We start from the raw sequence: 13,673 nt of genomic DNA, 5'->3' as shown, positions 1-13,673 counted from the left end.
GGTCAAAGTTGAAATATGACGTACACAAACATTAACTAGTTGGACTCAGCGCTCTGGTTGCTATAGTTGCGGTAGCGTATTGTCCTGCATACTTTTATGGGAAAAAAAAGTTATTGTTTTCTTGATAAACAGCAAGAAATAAGAAGTTGAGTCAAACGGAAGCGAACCGTATGTGTTCAACGATTCGGCTCGATTCGGTTTACTAGCGTAGCTTGTAGCATGCAGGGCTAGCTCAGCTATGGATGCGCTCAGCATCGTTGTGGATGAAGTGGCTTTAGAGGGACTGGACGGAATAACCCTCCCGTCTCTTTGGATACGTCTGGAGGACAGAGAGCCAAAGTTTCCCTTGAAGCTAGACAACTGCACCAAGGGTTTCATCTGGAGGTCTCTTGTTAACAACGCCGACCTGAGCTTCCACGAGCTGCCTGAGGAGAGAGAGGACATCGAGTTGTTTGACAGGTGCTCGCGCGACCCTTCCTGTTGCCAGTTTATTCAAAACTGAACTTTTAACATTTTCTTTGTTTAACTCGTACAAAGCCAAGCAGAGTTCAATATCACCACTTACTCCCGTAAAAGTCAAATGTTTTATTTAACTTTATACAATAGAATTTGTTATGGTCCAAGACAGCACAATGAAATTTAAAATTTAACCTCTTCCTCACTTAAGGGGTAGACATTTTTAACAGATATATTTAGTGTTTAACACATAACTTTAACTAAAACTAAACATGAAGCCTGTTTTTTCGATATACGGTTTGCACAACACCCAACGAAAAAGAAAACGTATATGGAGTTTGTACTATAATCAAGTTTTTCAGTTGAGCTACTTAAATTAGACATGGACAGAACTGTAAAAGGTAAGAAAAGGTAGAAAAATGTCATTCTTTTTAACCGCTTTCTTTCCAGTCAGGTTCTACAGCTTGTTAGGGACTGGAATAACACTTTTGTTAACTGCATATTCATATGTATAATTAGACTTATGTGAGTATTTGGTTTATGAATGTATAAATTGCAGGACGATTCCAATTTTCAAGACAAAACCTTCAACATGACACATTTTCTCACATTTTCTTGCTAAAACTGTATTAGTTCCTGGCTGGATATCAATTTATGTTCAATTTATTATCACCATCATGTCCCACTACATGGTGTTTTATGCTTTTCATCATATATTTTATTATTAAAGGTTTAAGTCTAACATGAACCTTGAAGTTTTCTCTTTGATAGCCTGGATTTTTTTTGTTTCAGGTTTAAGGACATCGACCCAGAGACGGGCTTTGAAACACAGAAACAGAAATTCTCTCATGACAGAAGAGACGTTTATCCTCTTCATGTCATTCCCGAGAATCAGGATGGAATACAAGGCTCATGTGTCTTCTTCAAAGAGAGGAAGAACGTCACAAAGCAAATCCGCTCCAAGTCCTTTGCTCCGCTGGTTAACCTAGAGGAGGCTCAGGAAAGGTTGGTGTGTTTTAATAGTAATTCATGATATGAGGAGGAAATTGTCAGGGAATCTGACTGCTCATATTGAGCCTGGTTAAACTAGAGGTCTCTTTTTGTTAAAGCAGAGAGGTTCCTTTCCACTGTTACCACATGCTTACTTAGAGGGGATTCCTGCACAGTCAATGATTCAGCAATCTTGCCTGGGCTTTCTTAGGTCAATAACTGTTTACCAATGAGCTAGCTATCAACCTGTTTGGCACTAAAACTTTGGTCAAATGGGAAAGTATTCATTTAAAGCTGAATACATTTCTCTTATTTTACCCTCTAGATATGGACGGAAGCTTGTGGTCGTGGCTTCCCAGGCTCTGCGCTTCCGAACTCTGATCGGAAGCAACAACGATCCCGAGTCAAAAATTAGCAACGACTCGTACTGCGTGCTTGAGAGAGTTGGCCGAGGTCGTTGGCAAGGAGAGCTGCAGAGCGATCTGCATGGAAGTCTGTTCAAGTAGGAGACACGCGAGATGTCCTTTGCTTCAGTCTGCTGTTACAGTTGCTGCGTTTCCATTACAAATGAGGCGCAAATCTTTGTTTTCTGCTAATGTCGAAAAAAGATAATTTCACAATTGCGGTGTTTCATTAAGAAATAAAATGAATACGTTTGTTCACATGAGGAGTTATTGAACATTATGGCAGCGACGGATGTAAACAGTTACATGATATATATTTATAATTCAGCCATGACAAGCCCTTTACACTTGGGATTCATAATTCAGCCAATCAGAGGAGACGTTGGCATCTTATTCAGACGTTGGCGCGACAAGCCCCTTACACTTGGGAGCAGCTTCATATGCTGCTTTTTGGGGAAATTGTAGTCATTTATTTTACTAAAGAGCTATGGGTTCAACACGTTGGAATGACGCACAGCTTTTATGAACTGTGTGATGCTGAGAGCTCTGCTGCAGCCAGCTGCAGATGGTCTGAAAGAAAACAAAAAACAAACCTTCATCCTCTTACCACTTCTGTCCTCTTCTTCAATGTTTTCGTCATTAGCAACATCCGGCTAATAAAGAATAAAGTGTTTCCATTCCAGTTTTGCAAAATACATCTATTTCAAAAATGCTGAAAAAACCCCAACCTCATCCTAGAGGGGGAAAATCTTTAAACAAAAAAGTTTTTTCGAAATTGGCGCGCTTGCCTTAAGCAAATAAATTTTTCTAATTACAATATGCGCAATTTTATGGTTGATGGAAACGCAGCTAATTGTTATTTTAATGTTCACACTGACACAAGCTGTTGATTCTGAGCAGGATAGATGCTCGAAAAATGCACTACTTGAGGAAGTGTCTTGTGAAGCATGAACTGATCACCATGCAGTCTTACGTCAGACGGCTGAAGACAGGACAGCAGCAGCACTCCATTCTGCTCCTGCTTAAGCGCTTCCATGTCAACAGGTCTGTTTGGTTCCGTTTTTGTTTTTCAGCTTATTTAGTCAACTCTTATAAATTCTCAAACTTTAGACACAACAAAATACCAGCAGAAGACTTTACAAGTATCACTACTAGGTCCATTAAACAGGGATGAAACAGCATCAAACATCAGTATTCTGTTTCATATATTTGTAAACGCTGTCTTTGCATTTTACGTCATATACAGCACAGTGGTCATTTTTGGGTTTTGCTTTGTTTTGTCTGATTTCATGATAACTTGTGCAGTCTTTAACGTCTGGCTTGGAAAAAATATTTACCTTTTTTATACACAGATTTATATTACTAGGACATTCAATTCCTATGTTTGTGTGCAGTCATCGACTGTTTTGGTTTTTAAGTAACTGACAGTTAAAAAAGGGAGCCCTTTGAAGATTTTAATCCTTGTATCAGGATTTTGGAACTTTAAATTCAGTTTACTGCCTTTATCCATAAAAAAAAATTATATAAAATATTTGTATATAATTTTTTTGTCTATGTGGTTAGCATCCACTGTGGGTGGGCTAAAGTGTGTGAGTCTTATGCTGCCGATTTGAGAATCCCTGTCAATATACTTACACTGATATATTTGATACAGTCAGTATTAGTAAGACCAGGAGTGGTCAATACTTTAAGCTTCTGGAAGCTTAAAACACAGGAGCAGCTGTGACTGTTTATAATGAAAGTATGTAATCTTGATTAATAAACCAACTAAACAAGGATAGAATAACAGAAAAGATTTCATCAGTATTTATGCTGTTTTTGTCAATTTCTACAATTATTTTCATGCTTTCCAAAAGCAAAAAAAATATCAAAATAAATTTAGAAATTCTACTTAAAACAAAAACAAAAAGTCTCAAAGAAAAAAAACAATCTTTTTGTAAATAAGTTGTGTTGTGATTGTGTCTCATTTTACCCTCTTGTTGTGGTTCACCTCCTAAACAAATCCTCTCTCTTCTTTCTGCTCTGTCAGGCGAAACAAATACGACATCCTGATGGAGCACGTGTCTGACTTTCTGCTGCAGCTGCCTGACCACTTCACCACTGTGGACAATCTCAAAGAGCACCTCGTGAGCACCCGAGTGTGTGTGACTGCTCACGTTGTTCTTGTTTGCTGTGCCGTTATGCTCCTCCGTTTTCTTCTTTCAGAATTTGAGCGAAAAGACTTTGAAGCGTCTCTTCAAAACCCTCCGATACAGCAAGCTGGTGGAGTTTTGTCAGTACGCTTTAGAAGACCTGGATCCCAGTGCTGAACATTGCACCAATAAAAATGGTAAACAGGGATTATTACATACGTGAGCACCACAACAACGAGGGGTTATTTTAGTAATTGTTTTAATCTGAAGATCAGTAGGTTAATTGGTTAAAAAAAATTGGCATTCAACAGATTTTTTATTTAGCCACTTAAGCCTGTTTTATACAATATTAAAAATACATTAAAAATATGCAGGAAACAAATAATTCAGTTCCTTTTGTTAAATAAGAAAATAAACATTTTATTGCAGGTGAAGCTAAAACTATTCCACTGGAATTTTGGCTAAAACATATTTGTTGACAAATATGCTTTTTTATCTTAAATGCAAAATGTATTTTGTACAATTTTGTCTTAATTATGACTGAATATATTGTTTTTTTTTTCATCAAATGTCCTTTTTTTGTAGTGTGTGTACTCCAGTTAGTGATTAATCATTTACTAAATTAGTTGATGATTATTTCAATATTTGATTCATCACAATTAGTCTGATTAATAATTTCAGCTCCAACCACAATACAGACATTTGAGACTTTCCCATCGGTCTGTTAGCCCTCAGCTGATAACACTCGCATAAACTCAAAACCAAACAGCTGATGTAAACAAAAGTATTTCTTGTTGTCGGTTTGGGTGAATATTTCCTGATTCAAAGTGTTTCTTCCTTCCCTTTTCTCTACTTTTAAAAGATAATTCTGTCACAAATGTAGTCAAAAGTGTAAAAATGCTTTACCTGAATTCTAACAACTTTTATAGTGGAAGATTTTTGGTTTAGCACCTGATGAGTGATCATGCCTTTCTGCTTCTGCTCCAGGCAGTAAAGTCCTTATTCGCTGCATAAAACTCTTGAAGCCGTATGGAAAAAAAACTCCTGCAGATTCTGACGACGACGATGAGGACGATGACGATTACGCTGAAGGAGGAGGAGGAGGAAGAGTCCTCCCGTCTGAGGGACGAATCATGGAGAGGGATTTCATGTCGCAGGCCTACCACATCAGTAAGTTTGATTAATTTAATAACGTGAAATCGCGAAGTAAGCCAGTCATTTTTAAGCCATTCATAAACTGCAAGAAGTGAAATATTACAAGAAATACAAAGGCGAAGAGTAAAAGAAGATCTTAAAATAGTGTTTTAAAAAGATGAGCTGCTTATTCCTCACTTTCTGTCATTAAATTTTCCTTATTTTGGCCTACATTTACCAAAATTATAAATTTTTACAGTATACTAGAATAATGAGAGAAGGATTATTATTTTTTATTTATTCCATAAAATTCAAAAATATACATACACTATTTCTTATTTTTTTTATTTAAACAGTTTTGGAAAAAGCAAGATGCCCTGAGTTAGTTACACCAGTTCTGTTTGGAGAAATGGGCCAAAATTCCAGAAACTCCTGGAAGGCGACTCACAGCCTTTGACCCAAATTATATCATTTAAAGTGTAATTCTACCAAATGTGTTTAATCTTCTAATTTTGAAGAACTTGATTGAAAATCTCTTCTCTTATTGTGGCATTTGGCAAGTAAAAATAATTTTCATAACAATAACTGAACTAAAACACACAATGTTTATTCTGATTTCTTTTCAGATAATGAGAAAACTTTGGTTTAAAATGAATGTTTGAAATTTGTAGCTGTGTTATCATCCCTTCTCAACAACTACCCATCTGTACTTGGACACCTACTTATTTTCAGTCACAAATTTATCTTAATAGTGTACAGTTTCAGCTTCTTCTACATGTTTCTCTTTAATCCTAAAATGTGAAGCTAAATAATTTCTTCTCTGTTTTTGTTTTTTTTCCACTCAGTATTGTCTTCTGGTACAAAGGGAGTCCCTCACAGAGAAATTGGATTAAGAATGAACGTTGGTCGGCTGGAATCTCGCATGATCTGTCGTAAGATGGACAGGGATGGTGTTATTAAGGTAAATGTAGTTGTTTATTTCACCCTAAAGTCTGTGTTTATGTTAAGAGCAACACCTGTTCTCTTTCAGTCAAACCTAACCTCCAGTTAACAGAAAGTCTGACATAATCCTGTTGGGTTTTTCTGCAGCATTTGCTTGGAACCCACTAGGGGCTTGGGGGCTTATTTTGGCCAAAATCTCTGTAATTAATTTAGCAAAATGAACATGTTAAGGCCCCAGGCCTACTTTTTATAAAAGAAAAGTAGTAATTAAGATATTTCATAATTATATGATTACATTTATTTTGTAGTTTTCATCTGTTCCTGGGTCATATTTTTATATCGGATTCTTTTCCATCCTACAGAGTTTTATGGAGGATGAGGGTCGGCAGAGGACCACAAAATTTATCAGCCACAAGTTTGTATAAACGATTGACTGTTTTCCGGTTTTTTACATTCCTTCGCCTGCAGCTCGTCACTTCAGTTGTACTCGTTTGTCTCCACAGATGCGCGAGTGCCAGCGATCAACTCCAGCTGTTTGCTAAAGAGCAGGAAAGGAACAAGCTGCTGTCCTTTTCAGCGTCGCACAAATCGGACACCAAGACATCGTCCACCTCGAGCAAAAGCCGCAAAACTCCCAGAGCCCAGAAGAGTAAGAAAGCAGGCAGAAGCCGAAACAAAGACGAAGAGGAGGACCAGCAGGTTTGTGTTGATCACACTGAGGATGAAGAGCTGAACGTTAAGGGTGGTGAAGCAGATGAAAAATCTAGAGCAAAGAGGACAGAGGAGGAAGACTGCGTGACAAGAAAGCAGACCGAACCTGACGCTCCCGTCACACCGTCTGCTCAAGCTGAGAGTGAGAATCTAATTGATCATAACTTTTGACATCTTAAGAATTATCAGCTTGGTGGAGTGTTTAAAATGTTTATCTCTGTGTTTTTAACATTCTTGTCATTTCTCAGGTGAATCACCGTCCTGCAGCGGATCCAACGATGCTACAACACCCGACTCCGTATCCATTCCTGCTCCAGGTAGTTTGACAGAAATAGACCTTAGTAACTAAACTTTGTCCAAAGTGCGGCTCTGCAGTCATCTGTGGCCCTCTCTGAAGGATTTTGTACAGTTTTTTTTATCTTTTAGGGCAACATTTACAGATAAATTACATCTTTAAAAAATTGTTGGGAACAAAAACCTAACCTATGTCAACCTACTTTTTCTGAAATGGAAATCGAACAGCTCAGACAAGAAATCAGTCAACCCCCAAAACATATAGAAACTCTCTGATGATGCAAACCTTATAGATGTCTTCATGTTTTGCTACCATTACAGCATAGCAGTTTTGTAGCAAATTATACTAGAAAACTAGCTTAATTCTGCTGGTTTTGTAGCAACATTTTGCATGGACGGACTAAACAACCCACTTTTTTAATATGTTAAGGTTACATGAAGCACAGCAGCAACCAGATTATTTCTAAGGAGTCTCATGTTTAAGTTTTAGAGTTTGTTTTGTGGAGTTAATAAACTAAGACGAGCTGAAAAAACATGAAGCTTTGCAATCAGTAAGAAGCTACAGATTGATTTTATGATATGCATCACTGTTACGCTGAACTTTGACTTTTTGCTGATAAATGTTCACAAAACCAGGTTAAACAGTTTAAACTCATTCCATGTGTTTTATGTTGTATTAAACTTATTCTAGATTCTATCAATAACAATGTAGGAAAAACTTTGTATATAGCCATTAAAGATATATTAAGAAAAAAATTAGATATATTTAAAATATACTTAAACAACTCTTGTTTTTACGTGTTTTTACACAATTTATTTATTTTTTGACTCAGAAGTGTGAAGTATTGGATATTCAGATGAAATCAGTAGAATTAATGAAAATATAAGTGGTTAGCTGGAATGGAAAAAGTTACCATTGCATTTATGGAAATTGCACCAATTTATTGTCCTTTTAAAATATCTTTGCAGATTTTGTCAAAATAAAAATATTCTTTAGTTTTAAGAAGTAGAAAAAATATAGAGATATATTTGGTGTGAAACCATTCTGTAAAAACAAAATTGCTTGTGTCTGCAGCTCAAACTGAAAATTGCTTCTCTTCTCTCATTTTTCTGGAATGTAAACTTTAAGCCAAATATAGTTTGCCTTAAAAGGTTTTTATCTACAGTTTTTTTTCTTTTTTTTTGCTATTATTTTTCTTCATGTGTGTTTTGGATTTCTTTTCTTGCATCAAAAGAACCTCCAGTGGAAGAAGAGGAACAACCCAACTCAACTCCTGCCAGCTCTTTGTCTCAGAGCGAGGCTGTGCATCCATCTGATAACCCGGCGAACGCCGAGATCGTTGAGATTGATAGCGTCTTCCAGCCACAGGTGATGACGCCTTATTGTTATCTGTTTGTTTTTTCCTCATGAAAAAGGTTAAAGTTGACTACTTTTTCTTCCCCTCTTCTTCCTTCAGAGATCTCATGAGACGTACCGCCTGCTGAAGAGGAAGAACATGATTGTCGAAGCAATTCAGAGCTTTAAGATCATAGAGGGCTTCTTCCCGTCAGTTTTGTTTTCTTTGCTTTGTGAAGTGAATTGGACTCTTAAGGGGAAATCTCAACATAGTTGTTTGTTTTCAGGCTGCAGAAAATTATCAACGATGCAGAAAAGAAGGATGGTGTCAGCTCAAAGTGTTGCAAGAAGACTGTTTTGCGGCTTGTCCACAGTCTGTCCAGGGAAGGCCTGCTAAAGCTTTACACCACCACCGTCATACAGGACGGGGTCACTAAGAAGGTACACAAACTCCACTCCACACGTGGGAAATGGCCTGCATTTGTATGGAGCCATACTTGAATTTATGCTAGGAGAACTAAATGCTAGAACAGCTGGATTTTTCCTTTCCTTTTGCTAGATTTATTCAGAAACTATCATGAAGATGTCGCCAAAGCTAATACAGCTAATATTAATTAATTAGCATATTAATGTTAAGGAAATAACAAAAACTGAAATTGAGAAAAAAAAATTCTAATTGAAATAAATAGAAATGGTAATTAATGGGTGAAAACCATCTGGAACTGTTTATCAAACTAAAACATATTGAAGTTATAGATACGATATCCTTTGTTTTTGTGTTTATGAATCCTTTTATCAGCCTTTCAGACTGACACACAAGCAGTTTATGTCAACTGTCACCAAATTACATCACTCAATATTCCTGGCTGCTCTATTCTAGTCCACAAAATGGTGACAGCAAAGTTTGGGGGAAAACATCAGAATCAGTTGTTGTTCAGTGATAATTGATTGCTTTTGATTTTGAAAATGGTTTCTTCTGCTGAGTATTTATTACCCAATCGATGTTTACATAATCACAATATAACACTTAGACCTTTTCTGCACCGAAAAATGAGCCAAAATATGAAAAAAACTAAAACTACTACTATAACAATTAAAAACTAAACTAAACAATATTTAAATAATAGAAACTGGCAAGCACTCTAATAACTAATTAAAACTAACTGAATTAGACAAAAAAAGTCACATTGAAATAAAACTAAATTATAATGAAAAACCCCAAACTATTAATCCTGGTTATAACATTTTTGTAATTTCTTTCTTTCTTTTTTTTCCTTCACACATGTAGGTGGACATAATTGCTCATCCATCCATTCAGCCGAGTGATGTGAGAGTCAGTCAGCTCATCGAACAGATCCGGTTCAGAATCTCCAGCTCCTATGCAGCTGGACGGTAAGCACCAACAAGATGTGCCTTTTCTGCTAAGGTCCAGTAAAAAGTTCTGCATCGTTGTAGGATGGAAAGGAGTTTTTTAGTTTTGCATTTTCTTCTCATCTTCCCTCCAACCTTCTGATGCCCCGACAGCGACCACGACTTTGAAAAACACCAGCCTACAATATGTCAAGTTTCTGTTTTTTTTTTTTAAACTTATGTTCATTTTGTCTTTTATTGTCTGTCCCTCAGTCTGCAGGTTGCTGAAGAAAAAGGAGAGCAGCTCAAATCAGAAAAGGCAACCACATCAAAAGCACAGAAGAGCGTCTTAAGAAACCAGATGTTAGGATGTGACGAAGACGCGAGCTTTAAACCCACACCAGGTTCTCTGTGATTACTTTTAATGAAGTATACAGAAAACACTGTGGTTTATAGATCTTTTATTAATTGACATTCTTAATAATCACTCATCATGACACATTGGGATTTCAGTTTTTGTCAAGCCAGCTTTTATAAACAAAGACTTGCATATTTGTACTTTATCCCTTTAGGTTTCATTCATTTTCTAGTTAATAGTTTGAACTTCAGTGTTAGGGTGCTAAACTTGCTGGTAGGAGATTGTCACACTATGACATCAAGTAGAAACAACACAGTTTTATAGTATCTGCAAAAATAATTTAAAACAAAAATGTATAAAACCATCCAAGTGCTTTAATTTAAATCGGAAAATTTTCCCACTGATGCTCAGGGCCGGATTTATAGGGATGTGGGCCCCTGGGCTAGAGCCAGTTTTGGTGCCCCATCCGCTAAGGAAAAAATATTTTACTATTTTTACAGTACATTAATAAGTAGTCCTACTTATTAATTACAAATTGCCCCAGCAATTATTGTGATAAACGATAATGTTGTTGTTTTTGGGACCATTTTCAAGTAATTTATTGATTATGGAATAATAATGTAAGTGCTCTCTCAGAGAACAACAGACTTCAATTATGTAAATAACACTTAACAGTGGAACTGGAAGATATTTTAAATATCTACAATAAGATAACCAAAAGCAAAAAATAAAACAGAAATAACAAAAATGCACAAAACAGAAATCATAAACAAAAGGGACTGTGATGTCTGTAAACAAACTTGTCTTTCAAAATATAAAAACCATCAGAATGGAAACTATCAAGCTCATTTTAATTTACCGTGTGATTAATTTATTAATTGCTTATTGCGACAGGCATATGCAAAAAAACACGTGCATAAAAAGAATTGTAATAAAAAAAATAGAAACCCAAAATTTGTGGGGCCCCCAAAGAATTGCCGCCCTTAGTTACTGCCCCGGTGAGTCGTTTCTAAAGTCTGGCCCAACTTATGCTAAATCTAGCATGTTGATTGTTATAGTTCTCAGTGCTACAGGCAGTTTGCTCACTGTAGTTTCAAAACAGCTGCAGAATGATGGAAAGTATTTCTTTCCTCTTAGAAAAACTAAGTTGCCACTTACAGTGGAGAATGTTGTTGAGCTCGATAATTACATTCAATCTTTTAATGAGGCTAATTATGTTAGAAAATGTTTTTCTGGCACTTTTATAAAAAAAAAAAAGAAAATTAATTAATACAATTTCCAGGATTCCAGAGAGTATAGTGCCTAATTTGTTATCGAAAACAAATGATTTTGCCATAAGACAGCATTATAAATACATCTAATTTCAGGACTTTTTGTGAGGTTAACCAATTTTCCAACCGTATTTCTTCTTTTTGACGTTTACAGTTCCTGGATTGGGCAAAACATTGGGCTTCCAGCCCAAGATGATTCGTCTGCGTGTCGTTCACAGTTTCCTCTGGTACCTCATCTACGGCCACCCGCTGCGGAATAACCCCACTGAGGCTCTCTCTGCCAGTCAGAGTCCGGCGGAACCGGCCAGTTCTGATCCTGGTGCCGGGCTCCCAGAATCCCAAGCAAAGCAGGACGAAACCTCTAACCCGCCTCCAATAGACGAGGGATTAGGCAATGAAGACGGGCTGCAGGGTGATCAGCCTAAACCGGATCAGTCTGATGCCGACATGAAAGGTAAGAGTGTCAATGGGGTAAAGTGGTTAAAAAAAAACTACAGGTATTTCTGTGTAAAGGTACTTGTCACTAAAGGCCATTAAAGAAACATTCATATTTCTTGTGTCTTTCTGACAGTGTATGCTGATGAAGACTCATGGAGGAGATTTATCCCTCCTGTTCCTCTACACAAAGGCTTCACCAGCGGCTGGGCAATGGTTCGCAGTCTCCTCCTGTGCTTGCCTCTCTCTATTTTTGTGCAGATCGTCCAAATCAATTACAAGGTGAGAGCAAAGTTTTATGTAGAAGTTAAAGGAACATGTGATGCTCCAGTAAATCCCCTGTGGTCAGCTGAATTCTTTTTGGTTGAAATTAAATCAAAAATTGTTGATGGTCATAATAATAATCACTGTAGATTTAGATTAGGAAATGCGATGATCATCTCTCAAGAGATAAGAAAACATAAAAGGGTCAAATCATTTTTATGTTGTTCTCAGTCAGAATTAGACATTTTCTTTGGCATGACATCAATCACACCCTTCTTATAATCTGACAATGCCTGATAAATAGAGTCAGATCTATTCATTCTACTTCTATGCTTTGTGCTTCTGAGCGACGACAAGCTATATTATTTATTTTATGTTATATTTCGAATTCCTAATTGCACTTTCTGAACCATTTGAAAGGTTTGTTGCAGTTTATTTTCACATGTTTGACCAAAGTAGTTGACCTATTGTTTTAGTCAGCTTCACTTTTTTTATTTATTTATTTTACATTGGCTTTTATAGTTCTAATTGCACTGACTGAACAAATTAAAGTTGTGTTGTTTTTACATGTTTGATCAAGCTTGTGAAGCTATTGGCGTATTTAATGAGCTGTGCTAGGGCAGAGTTATCGAATAAATCTGTAATTCAGTGCATTTATTTCTGTGTATGAAAAGAAATCAATCTGCATATAACTTACTGAACCTCACATGTCAGTATTGGAAGTAAAAAACAAACAAACAAAAAAACAAGTGGATCTGTACATCCATAGTACTTAATCTTGCTCGTCTGTCTTAAAATGTCTTTGTCCTTATTCCTAAAACTGACAGTTTTTCCTGCTTTGCAATTAATTCAGCTAATAATTTTGGGAGTTTTTCATAGAACATTGAAATTTTATTCCCGGTTGATTCATAAAATATTTAAAAATGTTTAAAAAAAGCAAACAAAACAAAACTAACACAACAATGTGAATTCCACACACTTGGTCCAAATATACATTCTCTTTTCAGCATCAAATGTGAAAGACACACTTCAAAGACATAACAGGACAGGATGTTTCACAAAATCTACTTTATTTCCTCATGTTTAGACATGTGAAACTTATTTTACATTGAAGTTGATGCAGACAAGACAGAAAGGCATTAATACATAACTGCACACCTCACACTTCACAAGCAACAATTTTCGGTAACACTTTATTTGAAGGGGGGTGAATAAGACTGACGCAACACCTGTCATGAACATGAATAAGCCTTCATGAATATTTATGACTGTTGTCATAAAGCGTCATTCGGTAAATTATGACTTTTAATACAAAGTTGACATTATTCAAAATGTCTTTGTTATGACAACTTGACATTAACCAAGAAATCATTACTGATATAAATTTGTTATAAAAGTATTACTGATTGCACTTTAAAAATTAGGTATCTTTATGTTATTAAAGGTAAAGTTTAAACAGTAATGATTTCTTATTTAATGTCAAGTTGTCATAACAAAGACATTTTGAATAATGTCAACTTTGTATTAAAAGTCATTATTTACCGAATGACGCTTTATGACAACAGTCATAACTATTCATGAAGGCTTATTCATGTT

The 13,673-nt window shown here is 36.2% G+C and overlaps 1 protein-coding gene across 2 annotated transcripts in view; it reads left to right on the top strand.

Moving 5' to 3' along the window:
* Positions 1–13,673, top strand: part of gtf3c1 (general transcription factor IIIC subunit 1) — a 33,570-nt gene continuing 19,897 nt past the window's right edge. Inside the window, exons 1-18 of one of the 2 annotated variants that reach the window (XM_015051629.1) lie at positions 1–459; positions 1,249–1,461; positions 1,772–1,948; positions 2,751–2,894; positions 3,880–3,976; positions 4,056–4,179; positions 4,970–5,152; positions 5,962–6,077; positions 6,421–6,473; positions 6,562–6,911; positions 7,018–7,086; positions 8,299–8,432; positions 8,521–8,609; positions 8,687–8,840; positions 9,688–9,791; positions 10,023–10,153; positions 11,533–11,832; positions 11,950–12,095. In XM_015051629.1, the coding sequence (XP_014907115.1) occupies positions 239–459; positions 1,249–1,461; positions 1,772–1,948; positions 2,751–2,894; positions 3,880–3,976; positions 4,056–4,179; positions 4,970–5,152; positions 5,962–6,077; positions 6,421–6,473; positions 6,562–6,911; positions 7,018–7,086; positions 8,299–8,432; positions 8,521–8,609; positions 8,687–8,840; positions 9,688–9,791; positions 10,023–10,153; positions 11,533–11,832; positions 11,950–12,095 (2,805 nt within the window). In that variant the 5' untranslated portion in view covers positions 1–238. Of the gene's footprint in view, positions 460–1,248; positions 1,462–1,771; positions 1,949–2,750; positions 2,895–3,879; positions 3,977–4,055; positions 4,180–4,969; positions 5,153–5,961; positions 6,078–6,420; positions 6,474–6,561; positions 6,918–7,017; positions 7,087–8,298; positions 8,433–8,520; positions 8,610–8,686; positions 8,841–9,687; positions 9,792–10,022; positions 10,154–11,532; positions 11,833–11,949; positions 12,096–13,673 lie in introns of both variants that reach the window. The other variant, XM_015051628.1, reaches the window with a different exon arrangement.

This window comes from Poecilia latipinna, unplaced genomic scaffold (genome assembly GCF_001443285.1).
Source record: "Poecilia latipinna isolate Pla-1442-1.1 unplaced genomic scaffold, P_latipinna-1.0 Scaffold1057, whole genome shotgun sequence".
Lineage (NCBI taxonomy): Eukaryota > Metazoa > Chordata > Actinopteri > Cyprinodontiformes > Poeciliidae > Poecilia > Poecilia latipinna.
Note: the sequence above shows the minus strand (reverse complement) of the source record. Positions and strands in the feature narration are given on the sequence as shown.